This window comes from Tenrec ecaudatus, chromosome 6 (assembly GCF_050624435.1).
Source record: "Tenrec ecaudatus isolate mTenEca1 chromosome 6, mTenEca1.hap1, whole genome shotgun sequence".
NCBI classification, from domain to species: domain Eukaryota; kingdom Metazoa; phylum Chordata; class Mammalia; order Afrosoricida; family Tenrecidae; genus Tenrec; species Tenrec ecaudatus.
In genome coordinates, this window is record NC_134535.1 from 46,205,959 (window position 1) to 46,231,614 (window position 25,656).

The window sequence follows — 25,656 nt, forward strand, 5'->3', positions numbered from 1 at the left end:
ACAGAAACTCATATGTGTATAAGAGAAAGTTTCATATAAAGGGTAAGTGTGCACTATGAAAGCATCCCAACTCAGTTCAGTTCAGTCCAAGCCCTTAAAAGTCCAATATTAGCCCATATGTCCGATACCAATCTATAAAGCCCACATGGAAGAACACACCAGTCTGTGTGATCACGTGGTTCCGAAGGGATCAGTTACCAGGCATCAAAGAACAAAAATCATATAACTGGGTGCACACCTCCATGATATGATCGCTGAGGACAAATGGGTACATAAGCAAATGTGGCGAAGAACCTGATGGTGCCCGGCTATCAAAAGAGATAGTGTTTGGGGTCTTAAAGGCTTGAAGGTAAACAAGTGGCCATCTAGCTCAGAAGCAACAAAGTCCACATGGAAGAAGCACACCAGCCTGTGCGATCACGAGGTGTCGAAGGGATCAAGTATAAGGCATCATCAAAAAAAAAAATCCTACCATAGTGAATGAAAGGGGAAGTGCAGAGTAGAGACCCAAAGCCCATTTGTCTGCCACTGAAGATCCCCTCACAGAGGGGTCTAGAGGAGATGAGTCAGTCAGGGTGTGACATAACACTGAGGAAGAATACAGCTTTCTTCCAGTTCCTAAATGCTTCATTTCCCACCCCCCTACCCCCCACTACCATGATCTGAATTCTACCTTGCAAGTCTGGATAGAGCAGAGGATGTACACTGGTGCAGACAGGAGCTGGAGGTACAGGGAATCCAGGGCCAATGATACCTTCAGGACCAGGGGTGTGAGTGGCGATACTGGGAGGATAGAGGGTGAGTGGGTTGGAAAGAGGTAACCGATTACAAGGATCTACATGTGACCTCCTCCCTGGGGGATGGACAACAGAAAAGGGGGTGAAGGGAGACATCTGACAGGGAAAGGTATGACAAAATAATAATTTATAAATTATCAAGGGCTCATTAGGGAGGGGGGAGCGGGGAGGGAGGGGGGAAAAAGAGGACCTGATGCAAAGGGTTTGAGTGGAGAGCAAATGCTTTGAAAATGATGAGGGTAAATAATGTACAGATGTGCTTTATACAATTGATGTATGTATGGATTGTGATAAGAGTTGTATGAGTCCCTAATAAAATGTTTGAAAAAATAATAAAATAAAGTACTCTTTAGACTCATGAACACATGCAATGATGCTGTATGCAGGACAATCACAAGCCAGTGAGTAGGAAGTTTTTGGATCCAGTGGCGTTGTAAGCATATCAGTGCTGACAGGGATCTCGATGTGGCTTCTCCGGCCTACCCTACGTCAGGGTAGGGCCATGGTGCTTCTCCTTAGGGCTATCTCACAGGAAGTCAACAGAGCATCTCCAAGGGAGAGAGAGAGAAATGTGTCTCCTGCCTCCAAGGAGGAAATACCAGAGTTCCCAGAATTCCCAGGAGAAAGCCATGCCCACACAGAGGCCTCATTGGCTATATCTTGATTGACAGACTAGAATCCACCCTTTCACTCTTAATCCTCTCAAGCCCAAAATTGACACCAGATTATGTAACTACCACAGAATCCACCCAAAGTCAGTAACTCAATGGCTAGCAGGAGAAACACTTAACCTTAACAACAATCAGTCATAAACTGAGAAATGCAAGCCACACCTCTGCCAGATGATGAACATGAGATCCCAGTAGCCTTATCAAAGATCCACTGGCCGCATGACACACGCCACACACCCCCCCACCCAGAGAATTCCTGCAGGACATTGACACAGGCACTTAAGCCCCTAAAACCCCACCTTTTATGGTAGCCTCATTACCTATCCAGTATACCACTAGGGCTCATTTGTGCCACCTAGATATATATTGCTATTATTATTATTAATATTATTATTATCATTATACAAACTCTAAATTCCAAAGCTCTGAACACTATACAGCTGATAGCTTACACCTGCCATTCAAAGCAAAGAACCACACTTACAGAAATGTTGTTCTTTGACATTGCAACAATCAGTCCTTGTAAAAACTTAACTATTGGCTGTATTACATATTGTATCCCATCTTTCTCTCTACATTTAAAATCTCCTAAATGATGAGGTAACTCTTTCATAATTAAAATGCATACCTATGCTACTTCCAAAAGACATATCAATACTGACCTCTTAATATAGTACCTCTTGATATTTGCATCAAAGAATTGACTTATGCTGTTTTAGATGATAGGATGAATGTTCACATTGGCAGTTGGAATCATTGGGAATTAGAACCACATACAAAATAGAAACTCTAGTATCATTCTGTAGTCAATGTGGTTTTGTTTGTTTCAAACTTTCTTCAATGAGTCAATCAAATCTGAGTATGATTCTGACTTGGAAAACAAGATTATTCTTGTGTAAAAAATGTAATAGGCTTAATCCTAATTAAATTTTTAGTAATCTTACAAAAGATACATTCTTCTTAGATGCCATAGGACAGCAATGTTAATATTTCTACAATTATAATTAAACTAGCGCTGGTACACAGAGCTGAAAAGATTAGATTTCTAATTTAATACTCATATGCATAAAATAGGTTTCAAATCTTTCTTTAGTCATCTTCTCATAGAGTTATGTATAAATCATTTTCTACATGCAAGTATTTTTCAGTAATTATATAACTTGGAACACCTAGAACCTTTTCATAATCCCTTGATATTTACCTGGAGTATTTTTTTTAATAGATGATCACTAGTAATAGGGATCTGTGCAGAATAATGATAAACCTGAAAAAAAATCATGTTTTTGTTTCCTTGAAAATTTGCTATATTGGTGACATTATCTGTTAACATTTTGCTACAGAAAAAATGAACAAATTTTATTTTCTGTTCTTTTTAAGGGTCAAATATCTATAAGATGATCTTCCACAAGAAAGAACTCATATATTAGTTAACTTATATTAGCAGCTCGGTTCTCTTTTCCTGGAGGAGAATTAAAAATTTCCAACATATTAGCTATGATCTTAAAACAAACTCAGTGCTCTAATTGCTGATAGTGTAGTTAACTATTCCTTAATAGATGCCAGATTTTAAAATATCCCTTAGGTCTCTCGGTTTAGTATTATGGGAGAATTCAATGTCCAGAGATTTCTTTATACTAAACATAAAAATTCCAGATTAAAAAAATTTGTATGATGATTCAGTTTCTTAATACTGCTGTACCATATATAACACAACTTGGTGGCTCTAAAGAATATAAATTTATTTTCTCATAATTCTGAAGCTAAAAGCCAGGAGGCTAAAAGCCAGAGGCTGACCTATACCAGTTGTTTCCTGTCTCTCCCCTGGCGTTCGTTGGCTTCTTCATTTGCAGAGACGCCTCATACGCTGTAGAGCTTCCCCTATTCATCGCTGTCTCTTTTTCTGACTGGTTCTTTATATAAAACTCAGAAACTATTAGGTTTAGGATATAAGGTTTAAAAAACTGATATAGCTTATGGAATAAAACAAAAGAAACCCGATTTCTAAACATCTAGATGTAGGAGTTAGGATTCCAATGTATATTTGGGGAAAACAATAATTCAACCCATAGTAGTAGCAAAGGAAAGGTAATCTCCAAATCCAGAAACTAAATGAAAGCAAAAATCTGGAAGGTAAATCAGCTGAGGATGATATTCACTAGGAAGACATATCTGCTAAACTCTGATATGCCAAGGAAAGACTTCCGGCGGGTGGTCAGACTGGACAATCGCACAGATCCTAGCCCCGTGAAAGCAAAGAGCCTGAACTTAAAAACGACACAAAATCATGCCGTTTCCCCAAGTCTCAAACCAAAATTATGGTTTAAACTACAATTGTAGCAGAGATCTTTAAAATATTTATACACCACAATGATAAAGAACTTTGCAAAAGTAAATTTAAAACTCAAGTTAAATTTGAAAAAAACTTGCTGGAAGTTCGGAGTAATCAGAATTGGACACGAAAAAACTATGACACAAATTAACCCCATCGGAAAAACAGGTAAGCAACCACAAACAAACCATCATATCTAATCAGGTATGCTCTACGAAATCTTATGCAAATCCTTACAGGTAACAAAAAAGAACCCCTTCCAACCTGATTCTGTAAGCATAATTGATATCGAAAGATATACTATAAGGGGTCAATCTCATTGAGAAACATGTCTACAAATAAATTGTAAATTATTTTATAATTTATTTGTAAAATTTTAAAATTATACCATACTTAAATTTTTAAAATTATAATAGATCACAATTTTGAAATTATAGTATATAATAAGCAATTCCTGGGTGTATACTAAGAATGCAAAGTTATGTTTAACATTAGGAAATATATTAATAAAAACCATCAAATTAACAGATTAAGATATGGGACACCATAAGATCATCAATATTAGTTATAAGAAGATTTCTTAAATTAGAAATAAAATTAAAACTCCAAAGATAAACATATTTATAGAAAACCTATCCATGACATGTTTAATGGTAAAATGTTAATTATTTTTGACAAAAATGTGTGCTATAAAAACTTCTATTTAGTGCCATAATGGATGAAAGGAAAAGCAGGAGCACAGTAAGAGTAAGAAATAAAATGAGCTCAGCGAAAGAAAACCCTAAACAGTCAGTCAGTCAGTCCCTTAGGCAGCAGAGTAGACCTCGCTCCTTTTCAGTCAACACACCACCAGGCCTGTCTTCCAAGGAAGCCCTTTGGTTGACAGAAGCTCCAACCCTCCAAAGAGCAGCTGAGTGCATTAACCCTTCACCCTCTCAAACCAAACAAAACTCACTGCCATTGAGGGGATGCCAACTCTTGGTGACACTATAGGCCTCAGTAGAACTGCCCTTGGCTTTCTTGGACTACGGCTATTTGTGGAAACAGCCTCGTCTTTCTCCAGCAGACTGACTGGTAGCTTTGAACGGCTGGCCTTGAGGTCAGCAGCTCAATGCACAGCCCAGAACACCACCAGAGCTCCTTGAAACCAAGAAAACTGTGAAATGAGGAAAGGAGGTGGTCTTCAAAGATATTGGTAGTACTCCTATCTTAAACTGTAAGGTAATTAACAGGAAATTTATCTTACCAATATTCTTTAAACTGTACATTGTGTACATTTGTGAGTAAAACAAAAGAATGCATTTTTAAGAACCAAGCTTAAAAACTGATAATACAAGTGTGAATAACGTAACTTCGCCTTTATTTTAATCATATTATAACCTTGATCTCTCTGAAAAAAATTCCTAGGTTGTCACATAGTTGATTCTAACTCCTGACAACCCTTGTGTTACAAACTAGAAGTGCTCCGTAGGGTTTTCTTGTCTAAGTCAGGTCTTTCTTCCACAGCACCCCAGGGTAGGTTTGAACCTCTGACCTTTAGGCTGGTGAAGCAAGTATTCTATTACTGGTGGGCCTCTCTTTGGACTATCCCATTGCCATTGAGTCAGTTGCAACTCATAACAACTCTGTAGGACAGAAGCAATCTGCTCCATGGGGTTTACAAGACATTAAAATCTTTATTGGTAGAAAACGGTCACATTTTCCTCCAATGAAATGGCTGATTGGTCAGAACCACCAGTCTTTTGGTTAGCATTACACTCTCTGTAACCACTAGACCACTACCACCAGTTCTTTGCAACATAAACCCTAATCAAGATATTTTCGACGGAACAACAATCATTCTAAGATTGGCAAATTTTTAAATGGGGATTTTTAAAAGTTCATTCCAAACCAAACTTGCTGCTCATTGAGTTGATTCTGACTCACAGCAACCTATTGGAACAGCGTAGAACTGTTCTAAGATCAACCCTTCACAGAAATAGAAAGCTTTGCTTTTCTCCCACAGAGCAGCTGGTGATTTCAAACCGCTGACCTTTCGGTTACCAGCCAATGTGCAATCACACCACCACCAGGACTATAAAAAGTCCATTAGGATTCTATAAACTTTGCTATGGATAATCTGAAATTCTAACAGAGTTTACAGGAGGATATCCATGGTGAGGGTAGGACAGTACTGATAATACAGAAGGTACTGACGTCAGCCATATGTATCAATGATCCAGGAAGATCTTGTTTTATTACACTTCACTTCATTCCATTTGAAAGGTATAGCAATTTTATAAATTGAAGTTTTGTTGCAACTCTGAATTAAGCAAATCTATTGGTATTTTTTATTCAATAGCATCCTGTTCCTATATCTGTGTCATATTTTGCTAATTCTCAATTATTTCAAACCTTTCATAATGCTATTTATTGCACACTTACGAAACAACAAGAGCGCATAAGCTTAAGTGCCGCATGCCCTGAGGAACCAAAAGTTTCACGTGACTTGCTCTAACGGCGAGATCCAGTTTATTGCTACGTTCTGGAACCAGCCCCACCAGGTGTCTGAGGCCTGCCTGTCTGTGCCTCAGAGAATCATTTCACCGAGTCTGTTGTGAGCCCGTGTTTCACGAAGCTCAACTCCCTAGCACTAGGGATGGGACAAGAGAAAAACATGCCACTCCTTTACATTTTTGAACATCTCTTTGAAATAATGTATTCCAACGGATAAAAATACCATACAAATTTGGTTGGGGATTGTTATAAGATTTGTAAGAGCCACCCAATAAAATGATTAATAAAAAAAAACTTTTAGTTGATATTCTATTTTTTATTTTACCATATGCTAATCACTGCCATCGAGTGGATTCCAACTCAGAGTGACCCTATGAAGACAGCGTAGAGCCATCCCTGTAGATACTGCAGACTATAAATCTCTAGAGGAGTAGAACCTGATCTTTCACCCAGAGAGCAGCTGACAGCTTCAAACTGATGACCTGGAGGTGAGCAGGCCAATGTGTAACCCACAGGGACACTGGGGCTAGGCCCCATAAGGAGCCCTGGAGTGTAGTCAATTACCTGTTGGGCGACTAATCTCCCACGTGAAGAAAGATGAGGCTGCCTGTGACTGCAGGAGATCATGGTCAGAAACCCCACGGAGCAGTGCTGCTCTAGCACAGGTGGCCAGTCGGTTGGAATTGACTCAGCAGTATGGTTCAGTTTAGTTAAATAAGACACTTTTATGACTTCCTCAGCCCCCTTGGTTCAAGTTTATCTTTTTACTTAAAAGAAAAGCTGCATTATTTTCTATGGAAGCCTAATGCAACCTACTGTTCTCTTTCTCTAAGTGGGTCTTCAACTCTGCTTTCTGCTAGCTTTCTCCAACATCATCTTTCTACTAAAGATGGACACTTGGAGGGTGGAGGGATGATAGTGTGGAAAGGGGGAACCGATTACAAGGGTCTACATATAACCTCCTCCTAGGGGATGGACAACAGAAAAGTTGGTGAAGGGAGACGGCAGAAAGTGTAAGATATGATAAAATAATACTAATTTCTAAATTATCAAGGGTTCATGAGGGAGGGGGGAGCAGAGAAGGAGGGAAAATAAAAAATAAAAATGAGGAGCTGATATCAAGAGCCTAAGCGGAAAGCAAATGTTTTGAGAATGATGAGTACAAGTGTGCTTTACACAATTGATGTATGTATGGATTGTAATATGAGTTGTATGAGCCCCCAATAAAATGATTTAACAAAAAGATGGACACGTGTGTTTTACAACTTGCCTACTATCACTAGCTAGTTTTAACCAAATATTGTACTGGAGAATTTCATTTAGGTATAGAAACAAATATGTAATTCTTTTGAAATTTTTTTCTTTTTTGTAGATGTAAAATGAAAAAATTATCTACAAATAGAGTGAATACAATTTCAAAGCTAGCTAGCTAATTTCAATACATCTTTAGCTATGCGGTAAACAATTGCTTAGACCATAAACTCCAGACTGAATTAAACAAGTTTCACATAGTTTAGAGGTTACACTTTGAATTGTTTAAATTAAAAGTGTTAAAAAAAACTCCCTTAATTTTGATTTCTAAAAATAAAATGATACACATTCAACATGTTTTTTCAATTTGAAAACTTGTGAAACTATAACAAGAGCATCAATTTTGGAAAAGTCCCAAATGAAAGAAAATGTGTCCAAAACTAAACAGCTAAAATAACAACTTGATCTATTTTTCTACATCTAAATTGGTTATATTTATAATTTTCATGGGGGAGTATATAATGCTTATATAATTATTTTGAATATAGGCATTGTGCAGTTTCTTTTACATTTATTGTCTTAAACATTTATATTATAAAAAGACATTACAAACAAATAGTAATGGAACAAATTCCCCCTTGTAATAACTGCTTTAACTTTTTTCAGTTATTAAGAAATTGATTTCAAAAATGAGAAACAAATCATATGTTTTTTTAATGCAATTTCACATAGAGTTTACATATTGACCGATCTCACAATTACCTTTTGAATCTATAGCTTAAAAATTGCATTCACCTTTTAGGAATGTCGTTATACATGCCATCATTCTATTTTACATTTGTGTGCTTACTGATCTGCTTGGTGACTGTATGTTTGTAAACCTGAGAACTATGAACTAAAATGAGTAATGAAGTCAGCAAAATTAATCAGAGTTATTTCTTGGTTCAGAAAGTGATGCTGTTAAGATGCCAGCACAATGCTGAGGTGGGAAGTTTTGTACAGAGATGAGGTAACGAGGAAAATCAGAGTAGACTTCAAAGATGACTGTGAAAAACTTCCAGTATCGTTCATTCCACGCATCCATACACTTTTTTAACCCCCATGTACAGGTAGTTCTGATTTATGATGTGTTTAAGCTCCGGCAAAGTACACTCACAACTTACAGCTGTTTAACACCTCATTGTTAGTACCATTTCATTCTGACAGTCTTGTGGCAAGTAATCTGCTGATGTTATCTTTCTCAGATGTTCACTTACCTCATTCGAAGACCATATAAAACTACTGATACTAAAAGGCAGTAATCATATTTTTTTAAAAGAGGTGTCTGATTTATGTTAGAACCAACTTATGACTGTATCAGCGGAAAAACAAAACAAAACAAAAAACCAACCCTGGAACTTAAACCAAGATCTACTTGCAACTGAGTCACTCCACAATTCATTGACTGCATCGTCCGCACGAGAGACGGGTTCTTCAGGCTCCAGAGACTGAAAATGAAGGGAGGCTTTGGACAGAACGTCGACGAATACAACAATGTACAGAAGAGACAAAACCACAGAAAAGAGTTATAGAAAATCAGAGCCAGTCACAAAGTATGTAAATTCTTCAAGTCATGGCAAACAGATATCAACAGTGGCAAGAAGGATGATCATGCATTTATTATAATAGCTCTGACACGGATGGGGGATAAAAGCTTTTTTTCAAGTGAATAGCAATTAATTTGGTGTATTAAATATATATTCTTAAAGGAGGGAGCACTTTTAAATATTATGTAGCTTTTCCACTAATCAGTCATGAGGGAACATTTCTACTTTCCAAAGCACAAACACACACAAATAATTGTGAAATCAGCGAACTACAGTAATCAACACTATCTATAATTTCCTGACATTATCAACTACATCATGAGACAGTCCTTGTGGTTTACATATTTCAAATCAGCTATCGTTTCTCCATTTTCCAGGTTTCCGCCATAAATTAGCAGCGCAGTCGCTGACAGGCTTTGTTCATCATTTACATGCAATCAGTTAATGACTGGCAGCTGTCTACAGGACCCATTACTGGGGACTGTAGCTTTAATGTACAATGATGCTGCATGGGGCTTAAAATCATATTCTGTTAAAGCACAGAGGAGACAACTATTCAAAAATTTTCAGTCTCTTAAGAAAAGTCAGAGGGGGGGTGAGTCCTAAAACTGAAGGAACCATAATCTCAGGCAAAGAAGATTTGTGCAAAAAAGATGTGTAAAAGGTTTTTAATCTTGTGCTAGGCTCAAAGAACATAATAGACTAAGAAGCACCTGAGTAAAGGAAGAGTACTTCCAGTCTTATTATTGTTAAGGAAATAACGCTAACCAGAATTACTATTTGAAAGTTAGAAATAGAAAAAAGGAAGATCTTGAATTTATAGAACTTTTCTTTGTTTTAAAATGGAAGCCTATGTCAGAGATTACGGTCATGGAATTTGAACTCATCCCACACTCAAATCTATCCCCAGAAACAACTCTTGGACCCGAGAGAGCAATGCCACAATGTTACTCTTTCACCTTGTATTATACACGGAGATCCAATTGTCAAATAGAGTATAATCCCCATTAATAGGATTACTTTCACAGTATTCAATAAATTCATCATTGAATGCTTCTTTATCTAGCAAGAACTCTGACTGTCATTACTTGCGGTACTAAGTTCTAAACTTGAAACTGGAAAGACTTCAAACTGGCAAGTATATTCTGTGTCTATCCACGAGTTCCCCTGCCCCTCCACTCCCATAGTAGAGGTCCCTTAATCGCCTCTCATACTGAGGAAGGAGCCCTGGTGGTGTCGTGGTTAAGCGCTGGGCTGTGCGCCGCACTGCCGGCAATCTGGAAGCACCAGCAGCTCCTCCAGTTATTGGTTCCAGTCTCAGAAACCCACAGGCGTCACTGTGAGTCAACAGCTGACTTCGTGAAAGTGAGTTTGGTGTTTGGTTTCTCCTTGATGAGACCAGTGCAGTTCCTGCTGCGATCTGCAAAGTAGGTTTCCATCCAAAAACAATCCATAGGGTTATGGAAGCAAGTCAATCACATCTTCCTGAAGGAAGCAGGAGGCAGTCCGCCCTCTTGGGTCTATAAAATATGCCCTGCAACCCTTGTTTATTCACTTTGTTCCTGAATACAACCTGCATGCCACGTGTTAAGCTCCATCTGGGATTGTAAGGGTGTCAGACTAATACACGGCTGTGATGCTCATCTTTCCACTGTTGGGTGTCATGTGCTCGCAATCCCTGACATCTGGAGAGAGCGGCAAATCCTGAGGCACAGCCAATGCCTTAACCCAGAGCCATAAACTGGTAATCCTACTGAAATAGCTATTTTTAAAAATCATTGTTGACTAAATGTGAACTAGAAAGAGGGAGAAACACCAGGGACCACAGACACGGTTTGCTAATACTTTTGAGGCCTTTTACTCAGGGAGCTCTAGCAAGGTCTTATAGCAAAAGGCCAAGAATGAAAGTCTTCAGGCTCTCTAAGGAGGGACGGAAGAATTGATGTTGCTATTTACACTGGAGTCCACTCTGACCCATGTGAATTATACCAAGGACGGTCCAAGTTCATAAAGCCCTACTCTCTCAGGAAAAAGACTTATCAAAGCAGTGAGGGTAGGGCATCCTTCTGATTTTGACATCAGGAGAGACCAGTCCTGGAAAGGGACATGTTTGGAAAAGTGATGGGGCAGCACAAACAGAGGAGCGCTTTGAATGGATAGACTGGCACAACGGCTGCAACACTGGGCTCAGACACGAGAACAATTGTGAACACAGCACAGGCCTGGGCAGTGTTTTGTTCTGCCGTACAGAGGTGTAGGAGTTGGGATTGACTCCATGGCACCTAACAACAAGAACAACAACAGTCTTCTGCTATCGATCAACTATAGAGCAATGCGCCTGGTTTGTTCGGAGGGGCTGGTGAGAGTGAGGGTGTGGGTGTGGGTGGGGGGACGCTTCCCTGTTTCATGTAGGCAGTGTGGGGCAGTGCAGGCATATCTAAGAAACACACGGAGTTAAACAGCTTAAGGACATAGGCTCATTAAAGACTGAGGTTTAATCCTAAAATAATGGGAAGCCTGACTCGCCCCCCACCGTGTTCCCACCACACCAACACACAAGGATCTAGTGTAATAACAGTGGGTTACACATGAACGAGCTACAAGACACAGATGTGGCATGAGTTCTTACAACGTGCAGAGGCAGCAGGGAAGACAAAGACCAGTACAGGAGAGAAATCTGAAGACGATCTGTAGCCACAGGCCAACCCCTCGCTAGAGTAACGTAAAATATCATACACTAAAGCCTTATGTGCTTCAGCTGTTTGTCCAATACATCATGTCCAGATTTCAACAAAAACTACAAGGCGTGCTTCACAACAAAAGGAAAAGAAAAGATCAGATAGGAGGCTCTTAGAGATGGCCACGTGACAGCAGTACAGGTATTCACAAATATGGCATGTTATGCATGCATTTTTGAAGGCAGAGAGCATGTGCCAATGCATGGAAGGATAGATACTCCCAAGTTACCAGCAGCAAAGATGGGCTGCCAGGCAGCAGTGGGAGGATGAGATTATTTTTTTTGTCAGGAATACTCTTATGTCTCAGAGTACTTACATTAATACCAATCGCCCATAGAGGTATTTAACAAATAATATATTAGAGAATCTACTCATCATGTAGCACTACTTCAATATTTAAAAAGAGACATGAAAATCTGTTTGACGTAGAGAGGGGGGAGTGACAGGCCTGGTGGGAAATGATCAAGGGTAAGGTTGCTTAGAGAAGAGGTATACTCTAGCCCAGGTGGCGAAGAAGCATGGTAGTAGGGCAGGAGGAAAGTCAAGGGAGATGGAGGAAAGAGCTAGGAGTCAAAGGGCATTTATGGAGGTCTAGACAAAGACATGTACATGCAAATATATATAGGAGGATAGGGAAATAGATCTATGTGTCTATATTTATAGATTAAGTATTAAGGTGGTGGAAGGACCTTGGGCCTCTACTCAAACACTCCCTTAATGCATGAATACTTTCTTTTATTAAATTGGAACTCTATGATGCTCACTCTCCCGACACAACTGCTGGAGCCAAAGTGGGTGAACAAGTAAATGTGGTGAAGAAAGCTGATGGTGCCCGGCTATCACAAGAGATAGTGATTGGGGTCTTAAAGGCTTGAAGATAAACAAGCGGCCATCCAGCTCAGAAGCAACAAAGTCCACATGGAAGAACACACCAGCCTGTGTGATCGAGTGGTCCCGAAGGGATCAGTTATCAGGCATCAAAGAACAAAAAATCATATCATTGACTGCACACCTCCATGATAGGATCACTGAAGACAAATGGGTGCATAAGCAAATGTGGTGAAGAAAGCGGATGGTGCCCGGCTATCAAAAGAGATAGTGTCTGGGGTCTTAAAGGCTTGAAGGTGAACAAGCGGCCATCTAGCTCAGAAGCAGAAAAGCCCACATGGAAGAAGCACACCGACCAGTGTGATCACGTGGTGCCAAAGGGACCAGGTATAAGGCATCATGCAAAAAAAAAAGATATATGTGTGTGTATGTATGTGTATATGTATATACATATGTATATATATATACCATATTAAATGAAGGGGGAAGTGCAGAGTGGAGACCCAAGGACCAAGTGTCAGCCACTGGAGATCCCCTCATAGAGGGGTTTAGGAGAGGAGATGGGTTAATTAGGGTGTGAGGTAGTACCGATGAAGAACACAGCTTTCCCCCAGATCCTGGATGCTTCCTCCCCCCAACTACCATGATCCGAATTCTACCTTGCCGGGCTGGATAGGGCAGAGGCTGTACACTGGTACATATGAGGACTGGAGGCACAGTGAATCCAGGGTGGATGATACCTTCAGGACCAAGGGTGTGAGGGGCGATGCTGGGAGAGTGGAGGGTGAGTGGGTTGGAAAGGGGGAACTGATTACAAGGATCCACATGTGACCTCTTCCCTGGGAGAGGGACAGCAGAGAAGGGGGGAAGGGAGACTCCGGATGGGGCAAGATATGACAAAATAACTATGTATAAATTACCAAGGGCACATGAGGGAGGGGGGAGAGGGGAGGGAGGTGAAAAAAAAAGAGGACCTGATGCAAAGGGCTTAAGTGGAGAGCAAATGCCTTGAGAATGATTGGGGCAGGGAATGTATGGATGTGCTTTATACAATTGATGTATGTATATGTATGGGTTGTGATAAGAGTTGTATGAGTCCCTAATAAAATGTAAAAAAAGAAAAGAGGAGAAAAAAATGATTAGGGCAAAAAAAAATAAAGAAAATCTGTTCGACATCAAGGAAATCCCAACTGAGTCAAGAGATGGATGAAGAAATGATCAAATATTCTAACCATCTCACCAAAATAACTTAATTGGAGTCATAACAAAAACTGCCTCCAATAATGGTAGCTAATACTGTAAAGAGGGCAATAGTTCAATAAAAAAAATTATTGACTTTCATGTGAGACACCCAGGTTTAATTAAAGGTCTCATTCCAGAACGATATATCTCTTGTCAAGCTCCACATATCTGTCAGTAGAGGCTGGGGGCTGCTGTTCTAATGCTAGAGAGGTTTCCATGGAGCCTTCCAGGTCAAGATGGTCTAGAAGGGAAGACTTCCTGGTGTATTTCTGAAAACAAGTCCATGAAAACTCAACGGATCCAAACAGTCCAATCTAAATATAAACCAGTCACAGGACTGGGATTTTCACTCTTTTCATAAGCACAGGGTCGACCATGATTTATGGGACACGCAATAGCAGACAAAACAACGCGAGGTAATACCTGGGATATACAACAAAACGCTTCACTTACTGCGAAGAAGAGATGACTACCTCTTCTTTAGCACTTAGCATTTACCCTCCTTCTCTTTGTTCCCAGCAATGAAATCTTCCTAGGCTAGTAGCTCCCAAGGGTAAATAAAATAATTCCCTCTTTAACTAGGTGTGGCTAATGATATGTTAAAAAAATCGGCGTGTGCAACTTCTGAGATCCGTTCTGAAAGGGAACAGGTGCACCCACCATGTGCCCTTTCTCTCGTTTTCCTGTTCATTGAAGGGCTGGTGTGATAACGAGCCATCGTGAATCCCATGCACACGGTGCCACACCAGGGATGGCAAAGGAACAAAAAAGAAGGCGTACAGATCAAAACCCCATGGCGCCATCTGACCAGCCCCAGGCTGCAACAACATCGGTCTATTTAAGCCACTATTATCTTGGCTCTTTGTTACAGTAGCACAGTCTTAAAGCTGCAGAAAAAATGGATAAGTCCTCAGAAAAGTCATTGATGCAATAATACATTGGGATAACTTTTGCTCTTTTTAGGTTATTAACCTGCATATGTCTTAGAAGGGAAACAAATAGGCAGCATCAGCTTGTTCTGTGTACTTCCACTTAGCAGTGAATGAACACTAGCTGGAAATGGTCCTGTTCAAATTGATTCCAACTATTAAGAATTGTTAGTGCCAATAATTAGTTTTCTTTCTTTTTTTAAAAAAATGTGTAGTTGATCACTGAACTCTTGACTTAATATGTGTTAATCAGACAAGTACACCAACACTGTTTCTGGGATGGTTAGATCTTTGGAGAAAGGGCCCAGTCCAAAGGTATAATTTAAAGCACAGGAAACTGAAAAATGGCTTATGAGAAAACCAGACTACTTAGTATGACTTATTGTATGTCTGCACTGAAAATATACACTGAGTTTCACTACTGTACCAGCTTTTGATTATTCAGTTATAGTTTATGCTTTCTACTATGGTTATAGAATCCGAGATGTTTACGTGTTTACCTCCAAACCTTTTAAAGATGTCAATATAAATCAAGAGGTAATTTCCTCAGGTAATTCTTGGAATATACAAAAGGGCTACAGATGACCGGAGTGAAGTAATTTGACTTCTGTGATAAGAGTTAGGGAAGTTCATATGATATTTTAAGAATGTAAAACCTGAATGTGTGTCTACATTCTTATACCACTAATTATTCCTATGAAACAATAATCATTAATTCCTCCGACACACTGCAGTCACACACACAAGCCCTGACGTCTTGATTCCTGACAGAAGGCATGCTGGTATCGCAGTGGCTCAAGTGCTCAGCAGCCACCCAAAGCAATGGTTCAAATTCCCCAGCTGCTCCAGGGGAGAAGGAGGTGCTAGACTTTTCCTATAAGAGCAGAGTCTTGGAAACCATAGGGGACAATTCCATGTATCCTATAGTGTCACCGTGAATCAGAATGGACTTGAAGACAGTGGGTTTTCCAAAATGCTGAAAATATTTCATTATTCATCCCTTTAAGAAGAAAGAAAGACCAGAAGACACACTTTATGCACTAAAAGGACCTCTTCTTCCGTAGTATTGTGTTTTAAGGGTAAGGAACAAAGATTTCAAATGACAAAAATTAAAGTGTTAAATCAAAAGCACAAAATAAAATATTACCTTTAGCTGGGTTAACTTTTATCCCTGATCTATACAGCATTTCCTCATTCTGCCAGTCTCCATTCCTGATTGCCGTCTTGAGTCCATAAAAAACAATTAAAGTAGCTGTAGCATAAAAAATCAGGCTCTTGAGAAAGCGCTTTTGGACTTTGACATAGAGGGCTCTGGCACCCACCGTGACCAGAAGGCAGAAGCCCATGCTAGGGATATATAACACTCGCTCTGCGATTACAAAGCCAACATAGAAAAACAAGTTCGTGGCAGGAACAAAGGGTATTATTAATAAAGATAAAGACAGAACAACAAGGTTCTCTGTAGAAGGAAGCTGTGTTCTCTCTGGCACATTGTTTTTAATGCCATTTTCTACTTTGGACGCAAAGCTGGGCTTGATCTCTGAGTTCCGGTACTCCACATCGGAATGGCAGCTGTGTCCATTCGCATTCTGCTTGCCATTTGTCACAACTTTCCCACTGCATCCTCGCTCCACTGCAGGGCCCTTCAGACCGAAGGAGGCGAGGAAGAGGAGTCCAGCATAGAAGGCCACAGTGTGTAGGTTTCTCCAATCACAAGCTGTTTTGAGCAGAGGCACCGCATCCATTGACCAATCAAAACTGAGGGTGTCTGGGCAGAGCAACAGCCAGAAGTTCTTGGTTGGCAAGTACAAGAAGGTGAGAGTCCGAGCCAGGAAACTATCCGAATCCGCAGCTGGGTTGTCAGAGTTGGAGAAGCTGGGTGGCTTGTTTCCCATCCAGTACAAACGGGCACCCAAAAGGGAGGACCCCCAGAAAGTTAGCAAACTCACGCTGAGGAAAAGACACAAGTTCTTCCCCTGAAACCGAAAGAGAGAAGGGCACAAAATAAGATGAGCATCAATACAGCATGGACACGTGTCACTGAGACTTTCCGAGAGAACACACAATTTTAAAGGGATCGCTGAAAACACCGTACCACATTGCAAATAAATACGATCGTTTCGATCTCCATTTACACGTATTTAGGTCGAATTTAATCTTACAGGAACATAATTACGGAATCCTCGTTTGTACCATAACTTTCTTCACTCCTCACTATCATACAGTGGATTCCACTTCATGGTGAGCCTACAGCACAGGGTTGAATTGTCCCTTGATGTTTCTGAAGTTGTACATCTTTACAGAAGCATAAAGCCTCATGTTCGCCCTGTGGGGCACTTGGTGGATCCAAACTGCTAACCTTGTGGTTAGCAGCCCAACATGTAACCACCAAGGCTCCTGTAACTGGCTTCTCATTCCTCTCTAAAATACCCATAACCGAAGCTTCAATCTCCTGACCTCTTCAAATGGACTGAATATACAGTCCCCTCAGAATTGTTGTAAGGGAAAAGTAAGACAACTTAGCATTCTTTTGAGGGTGTAGGCACCTATTAACTGTCTTTGTTTATTTTATAGTTTAGAAGCAAAGGGCAGAGCAAGCCAGAATTGATGGGGGGTGGCAGCATTCTCCCAAACCATAAGACAGAAACTGTGCGTGGCTATGTCCATGCCAGGCCCATTTCACTGTCTTGAGTATCTGTACAGAATTTATAAGCCAGGCTTTCAGCCTGGCACCTGGGCATCAAACATTTAGTAAGATTGCACACGAAGCCTACTTCATTTCATATTGGTGACAACTTTTAAGAATAATGTTACTTGAGCTCATGACTTCAGAGCAGGACAGGACATTTTCAGAATAAGCGCCAATGGGTACCCCAGTCAATGAGAGTGCCCACAAAACTCTTTCCGGCTGAGCAAGAACCTAGTGTCAGGTAACAGTCGAAGTCCTCAGGAGGTGGAGACTATGGAGCAGAAAGACAGCACATCCCAACCTTTATGATTTGCGGGTAATCTGGTCTTTCATGGTAAATATTCTAACATTGTATCAGGACTCTTTCACTCAACAACAAGCGGAAGGAAGGAAGGAAGGAAGGAAGGAAGGAAGGAAGGAAGGAAGAAAGGAAGGAAGGAAGGAAGTTAGGAAGCTAGCTTAAGAGAGTCCCCCCGAACTCCATGCCCATCAAGAGCATCAAACACAACAATTTGAAATGGAGCTTTTTGTAGAGGACATGAGTTAAAAAAAAAAATGGCGGCATGCTGGATTCGAGTAGGCATTTAATCCAAAAACACATGTCCACATCCGAAGAGTGCGAGGAAAGTGTGCCAGGGGAAACAGGCCCAGGTGAGAGTGAAGCAGCTACAGGACAAGGAATGTCAGTTGCTACCAGAAGCTTTGAAAAGGCAAGAAGCCACTGCTGAAAAAGACCTTCGCAGGAACCAGCTGCGCCGCTGCCTTGATTTTGGACTGTTAACGTGTGGACTTGCGTGAGAAAAAATTCAGCTATTTATACCATCAGACATGTGACAATTTGCTACAGTAACCCTAGAAAACTAATACAGACCTCATAATAAACACCATGTACTTACTTTAATAATCTATAAAGAGTAATATATTGAGCATGTACAGTTTCTCTTAATATAACCATTTGCAAATTGTTGCCTGCACCATTTCATGTATTTATTGACCTGTTGCCATCGAGTTGATTCTGACTCAGCCCCTGTGAGTTTGTGAGACTTTAACTCTTTCTAGAAGCAGAACGCCCCACCCCGTCTTTCTCCCGGGAGCAGGTGGTGGGCTGGAAGCACAGAGCTTGTGCTTAGCAGCTCAGTGTGTGGCCCACTATGCCACGCAGATTTCCTTCCAGAAAACGGACAAGTATGTAGCTAGTCTCTTCTTCATGGTCTCTATCTTTCCTCTCAACGCCATTCATTACGGATTCCCCTCACGTTCTTCCCAAAATAAGTCCCAAATCTGTCCATTTTCATTGATCTCTAGTCCAAAGTGACAGTACTTTAACTTTCATGGTCACCTCTTCCTAACTGGCAACCTTACTTTTGAGACACAATATATGGTTTATTAGCCATTTTAAACACATAAATGGAACAGCATTATAAGATCTTGAAATAGTTATGCCTGCAAGGCAGGCTATAATTAGTACAAGGTGTTTTGCTCTTTTGGGTGAGATATACTGCCTACATTTCAATAGTACTTTGGGAAAAAAAATTGAGACCTGTTAAAGGGCTATTGTGTGAAGAAAAAGAAGTACAGGAATCTTATAAGGTAAAAATCCAGAATAAGGCAAGTAAGAAAGCTCAAAAAAGTCTGAAACTATGGGCGGTTTAAACACTGGAGTTGCCCTTATCAGATCACAGTAACCCCAAACCCATCATCCTGGAGTCGGGTAGATGCAGTAGAACCGGCCCTCTGGGTGCCTTGAAGGAAGCAGGCTGCCACATCTTTTCTTCAAAGTGGCTGGTGAGTGTGAACCATTACAAGCCATTAAAAAACCTCAACTCACTGCCATCAGGTACATTCTCACTTTCGATGATCCAACAGAGTGGGGCAGAACTGGGCCAGTGATTTTCCCAGACTGTAATTCTTTATGGGAGTAGAAAGCCTCATCTTTCTCCTGCAGAGTGGCTGATGGTTCTGAACGGCCCACCTCTCAGTTAGCAGCCCAACTCATAACCACTCGACTGCCACTCAAACACATTACAAGGAAAGACTGAGTCACAGAATTACCTGCCTCAGTGGTCAAAAGAAATTTAAAGTGAATTATTGCTCAACATTAATTCATGTAATGGTGCATGGAATTCTTAAAGGGAGAGGTAGCAATGTCATGCTCAGTCATAACCAAACTTTAACTTTCAGACTTGTCTTGGCAAAATTAAATACCTCAAGGCCTCATTTCCATCACTGAATACCTTTTTCAAAACCTACCCTTCCTCCATGAAATGCCGTTACATCTGCTTCTCTGAAAGTAGCCCAGAAAATGCCCTAAACCTTCTTAATTGAAGAAATATAAAACAAGACAAAACCATGCTTTAAAAGTTGTGCCTACCCTCTAGTAAAAGGAGCCAAAATTTATTTTTTGGTATTCACTTACTTTCAGACATACTGCACAATTTGCCATGCAGCTCATTCAAGACAACAGGAATGCGCCCTGGTGTTTTCTTCACTGCTATATTCCCAGTGTCTGAAACAGTGCCAGGCACCAAGTCCGTGGTCAGCACAGAACTACACGCACGAGAGGAGCTAAGCAGCTGGAGCTCCTCGGTGCACTAGCAAAGTTCATCAAGGGTTAAACCACCACAGAGAAATGAAAAGATAAATCTGAGCCGGGCTAAGAGCTAAAGATTGACTCGAAGCCCTCCAGGAAGAACCAAAGATTTGCTAAGCGAGAGGTAAGGAGTGTATTATCTGCTACTCTGGCATGCTGCTTACTCTTACTCCGTTACTCAGTGGAGGGTGTTTACCTTCCCTGCTCTTGGAAGCAGGGCTGTTCTTATCATCCATTCAGCATCTGTGCTGAGAACAGAGTGTGCAGGCGTCTGCTGTCTGTCCAGTGCAAAACTGGACTTGAGTTCCTGCCATGGTGGCACAGTGGTTTACACGTTGGGCTGCTAACTATAAGGTTAGCACTTCGAACCCACCAGTCACTCCACAAGAGGAAAAATTGGGCTTTTTGCTCCTGTAAAGTTTAAAGAGTCTCAGAAACCCACAGGACAGTCCCACTCTGTCCATAGGCTACTGTCAGAACTGATTCCATGACAGTAAATTTTATTTTCTTCCCAAAAGTAGCTTCTGTCACACCTCTAGATACATTGAAAACGCTCAACAAATACGTAGAATGACTCACGAAACAACCAGAAAAACGTTTGAGGGGACTTAGCTGATCGATTCTGAAATTGGGATCGATTCTGAAATTAAATTCTCTAAAGGAGCCTGCTGGAGCTGTGGGATCAGCATCCGGCATCTCAGCCCAAGGCAGCAGCTCAGACCCAACAGCTGCTCAACTGGAGAAAGATGATGCAGTCTAACCCTTAAATGGATATATTCTGAGAAACCCTGTGAAGGTTGACTTTGAGTAAGAATCGAGCCAATGACCGTGGGGTTGGGTATTTGTTTAGACAGCACAAAGACAAACCTCTCCTGTGGCGAATACAACTGAGGGATGAGACCACAGAAATGGAAGACTAATCTTGAACAATTACAATCTGAAATCATACATGGCTCATTTTGAAAGTGTTACCAGGGCATTCTCAGACAATTTCATAGGTGGGAGTAGATGTGGAGAAGATTTATAATTGAAAAGGTATTTTAAAAAATCTAATTAGGGAGAAAGAGAGGCATGGAGACAAGAGAATAGAGGGGTCACCCCTCCCAAAAAAGAGAAAAAATTTTAGTTTTGTATTTAGATTTTTAAAAAATAAAACAACCTATAACCTTCAAAATATTCTCCACTACACTTAATACATTTGTCAAATTTATGATTTCATTCTTGGAAACATTCTTCAAACTCATCTATTTGATGGCTGACAGCACCTCCCTCGTTTTTTTCTTCAACTCTTTTGTGTCTTCAAATCACCATCCTTCCATGTCCCTCTGCCTTTGCAGAAACAAAACCAAGTAGCACATAGTGAGGTCAGGCGAGTAAGGTGCATGGAGCAAGTGAGGCATGCTGCTCTTTGCCAAAACCTGGCTCACTGAGATGGCTGTATGAGCAGGTAGGTGCATTGTCGTAGTGGAAAAACCAGTCCCCCGTCTACCACAAATCAGGCCTTTTTTTGTTGCACACTGATATGTTATCTTTTCAGAACCTGTAAATAGAAAGTTTAATTCTGATGTTATGAATGAACTGCAAATGAACATGTGGACATTTTCCTCCATTCAGGAAGTTGACAGACATCCAGAACACAGTTTGTCATCAATCAACATTTCACCTTTTTAGAAATGAGAAACCCATTCATACAGTTGAGTTTTTCCCATAGCACGGTCTTTATAATCTATGTTCAACATCACAGAAGTTTCTGTGGCATTTTTCCCAAGAGAAAACACAATTTCACAGTTGCGTGCTATTCTCTTAAAAGGACCATCACAAAAAATAAGGTCCTGGAAAAAATGCACACTATAAAAACTCTGCTCCACCCAGCACAATTACATTGGGGGGGGTGTGGAGTGGGGGTAGCCCTCCTACATAGGGAGGAAAATTTAATGAGGCTTCTTTGCTTGTCATAAAACTTCCAGAAGCATCAAATCTTAATAAATATGATAGTTAAGGTTTTGTATCAAATTGGCAATGTGACTGATAAGCCTAGTGATCCCCCATTATGAGAGCTAAAATAATTTCATCACCTCATGATGAGATATGCTCTGAGCAGTCAAAGAAATAAAAGGAAGTCTTATTGAAGATGTGGCCTGCTTCTGATATCAGTAGGCACTCTGGAAAAGTCGTTTGCCTTTGGCTGCATCTGGCTCATCATCTACTTTTAGTTTCCTGGACTCCAGAGAGTGGGTTGCCATATTGTCTGCTCATCCTGAGAGTGATCGGCACTCTACCACTTGACCTGCTGACCTTGTATTAACACATTTCTGAAGCCTGAAGTCTGATAGCTGACATGCCAGTCGTAGGTTCACAAATCCCTGCCGCAATCCAAGTAAGGAGAAGCCTTCAGGTTGACATATGACTCATGGATGTAGAAATCCCTGACCGATTAACCATATGAACCATTTTCTTGATATAAACCTCTCTCTTGCATATACATGGAAGAGAGGTGAGACTTTTAATCCTCTGATAATGCACAGGAGCAATTCTACCCTGCGCTGTAGGGTCGTCATGATTCTGATTGAATGCAATGGCAGTTGAGTTTTTTGTGTCTTTTCCTACATATACACAGATGAGATTCATGGGTCTTGCTGCTGTAGCACGGATTCCTAAACTTTTTTCTACTCTCAACCCTTTTTCACCCAAGAAATTTGCAACGTTGGCAAATGGTACCAGAAACACTGATTGATTATGCATTTGATTCCGAATGAACTTTTGGTTGTTTTGCATTCAGAAGCGTTTCCCTGTTGCCAAATTTCTCATAACCCCACATTCAGTTATGTAACCCCATCCAGGACAGCAAACCCCATCCGGGATGCTTTCCTCTAGAGAACTCAGCCAAAGACAATAATTTAATCATTCTATTTTATCTCTAATTATAAAACTGGCATAGAAAGGCAAAACCATATTATCAGACTGATAATTTATCAGACTATTTTTATTTCAACTATAAAAATGATATCTCAAATTATAATGATAAAAAGATCCTAAATTTTGTGTTGAGAGTAAATCTAAATGGAAACAGAACACTGCCGTCATGCCAATCCTGACGTATAAGGCCCCTGGCAAGGCAGAAGAGAACTGGTCCTCTGGGTTTCTGAGCCTGTGAATCTTTACAGAATCAGAAAGCCTCATCTCCCTAACACTGCATGACTGGTGGCTGACTAGTGTTGAGTTTGTGCTTACTAATTCATTTCATATCCCACTACCCATCTGTCACCAGGACTCCTTACCAAATAAAGACGGAAGGAATGAAAACAATTGAATTGTAACTGTTGTATAAAAAGTCTAAATGGCATTGAAAGATACAAAACATTAAATAACATTAAGTTATATGGGAATTTATATTTTAAGGTATTATGCCATATATATAGTTTCCCATTTAAGATCAAGGGATAAAGAAGTTCTGTAATGAAATGCTTTCATATGCTCATTTTAACCTACTAACAAGGATTGTAAGGGTGACATACGTGATCTATTGAAGGCAAAAACCACTAGTCTGGCAGTTTGTCACATGATGATGGCTGTTATCTTCCTGTGATCCTGGAAACTATGCCATCAGTATTTCAAATACCAGCAGGATCACCAATAACGGACCTGTATCAGCACAGTTCCACACTCAGATCAGGAAGAAGGAAAAGGTGGCCCACTTCTAAAGAACACAGCCACGGAAACTTTATAAACAGCAGCAGGACACTGTCTACCAGAGTATAAACCCCTTACTTAGACGTCCCTCAAAATATACCTGGGAAAGAGGTGCTTTCTCAAAACAGACCAACTGAATGACCTCAAGCAAAGCTTTTGGGACCTTCCTCTGCGTATGAGACAGAAATCAAAATGAACATGAATTACGGTGAGCATCCATTAATAATTAAAATATAGAGCATGAAATGTGGAAATCTGAGAAAATAGGAGCTAGAAATTTACATGGAGATGCATAAAATTCAATCTTCTAAGACATGACAAAATAATAACAATTTATAAATTATCCGGGGTTCGTGAGGGACGGGAGGTGGGGAGGGAGGGGAAAAGATGAGGAGCTGACACCAAGGGCTCAAGTAGAAAGCAAATGTTTTGAGAATGATGATGGCAACAAATGTACAAATGTGCTTGACATGATGGATGGATGTATTGATTGTGGTAAGAGTTGTATGAGCCCCCAATAAAATGATTTTAAAAAAATCAATACTCTAGCCATTAGTGACCTGGAATAGATTGACACTGGTCATTTTAAGTTAATAATATGGTTTTAATATACTGCGGATGACAAATTAAATAGAAATGTTACATTCATCATGAAAAAGAACATTTTAAGATCTATCCTGAAATATAATACTAACTGTAATAAATGTCATCTATTCCCACAAAAGAGATCGGTGAATACAGCTTTTACTCAAATTGTCCACTGCAAATAACCTTATGGCTTTACACTTATACCTCTTGAGGTATGTTACCCAAAGATCTAGTCTACAACATCTGTGGGAAGAAATGATAAAGGAACTCCGTATCAACAGTCAAGCAAGGAGACCAAGGACAATATGGAACCATGAACTTCTGGTATGCTGAAGAAAACTGACAAGTCTACGGGAAGCAACATATGAACTTGAGTACATTCCACTTGAATTTAGAGACCACCCAATATATTTGATTGACTGAATAATATGACCAATGACCAGATAAGTTGTGGGACAACAGCAAGAATATTGTGCGTGAAGATCCAAAAGGTCATTGAACAAAACAAACAACAACAAAAGAAAGAAGATCTCAATGGATGGATGTTAGAAGAGACTGTGAAACATGCTGGAAACACAGAAGCTCCAACAGAAGGACGAAATGATGGAGAGAAAGACCTTGACACAACATTTCAAGGCAAGGCTCCAGAAGACAGAGTAAAAATGAATTAAGGAAATCCTGGGAGTTATTTAACAAAAAAGATAAAATATGGTTGGCATTTTTAAGCTGAGGAAAAACTCCAAGCTTTAAGTTGCAATCGTGACTGATTTCTAAGGCAAAAATAAGAAATGGTGCAGGAGGAATCAAAGGAAAAAGGAAAACTTGCACAGACTCACGGTGCCAAGAAGTGGTGAACATTCAGTCATTACAGCTAGTAGTATATCAGAGCTGGTAGTACTTCAGGGAAAAATGTACTCAAGGCCTTAGCAAAAAGCAAAGCTCCTGGAATTGCAAAATAACAAGTAAAATATCTCAACCAATCAATATCTCCCTGGATATGCTCCCTAGCCTATGCCAAGAAATTTCAAGGACAGCTGCCTGGCCAAGTAACAGAAAGAGACCCACATTCTTACCCATTCCAAAGAAAAGTGATCCCCCCCAATATAAAAATTATCAAACAATATCATTAATATCACACATACTTAAAAATTACTGAAGATACTAACACTCAACACCAAACTCAATGCCATTGAGTCCACTCTACATTCACCCATAGGAAACCAGAAATTAAA

General features: G+C 40.2%; 1 protein-coding gene across 1 annotated transcript in view; it reads right to left on the bottom strand.

Moving 5' to 3' along the window:
• TMTC2 (transmembrane O-mannosyltransferase targeting cadherins 2) overlaps positions 1 to 25,656 on the bottom strand; it is a 489,624-nt gene that overhangs the window by 219,917 nt on the left and 244,051 nt on the right. Inside the window, exon 3 of the mRNA XM_075551215.1 lies at positions 16,015 to 16,843. Within this exon, the coding sequence (XP_075407330.1) occupies positions 16,015 to 16,843 (829 nt within the window). The remainder of the gene's footprint in view (positions 1 to 16,014; positions 16,844 to 25,656) is intronic.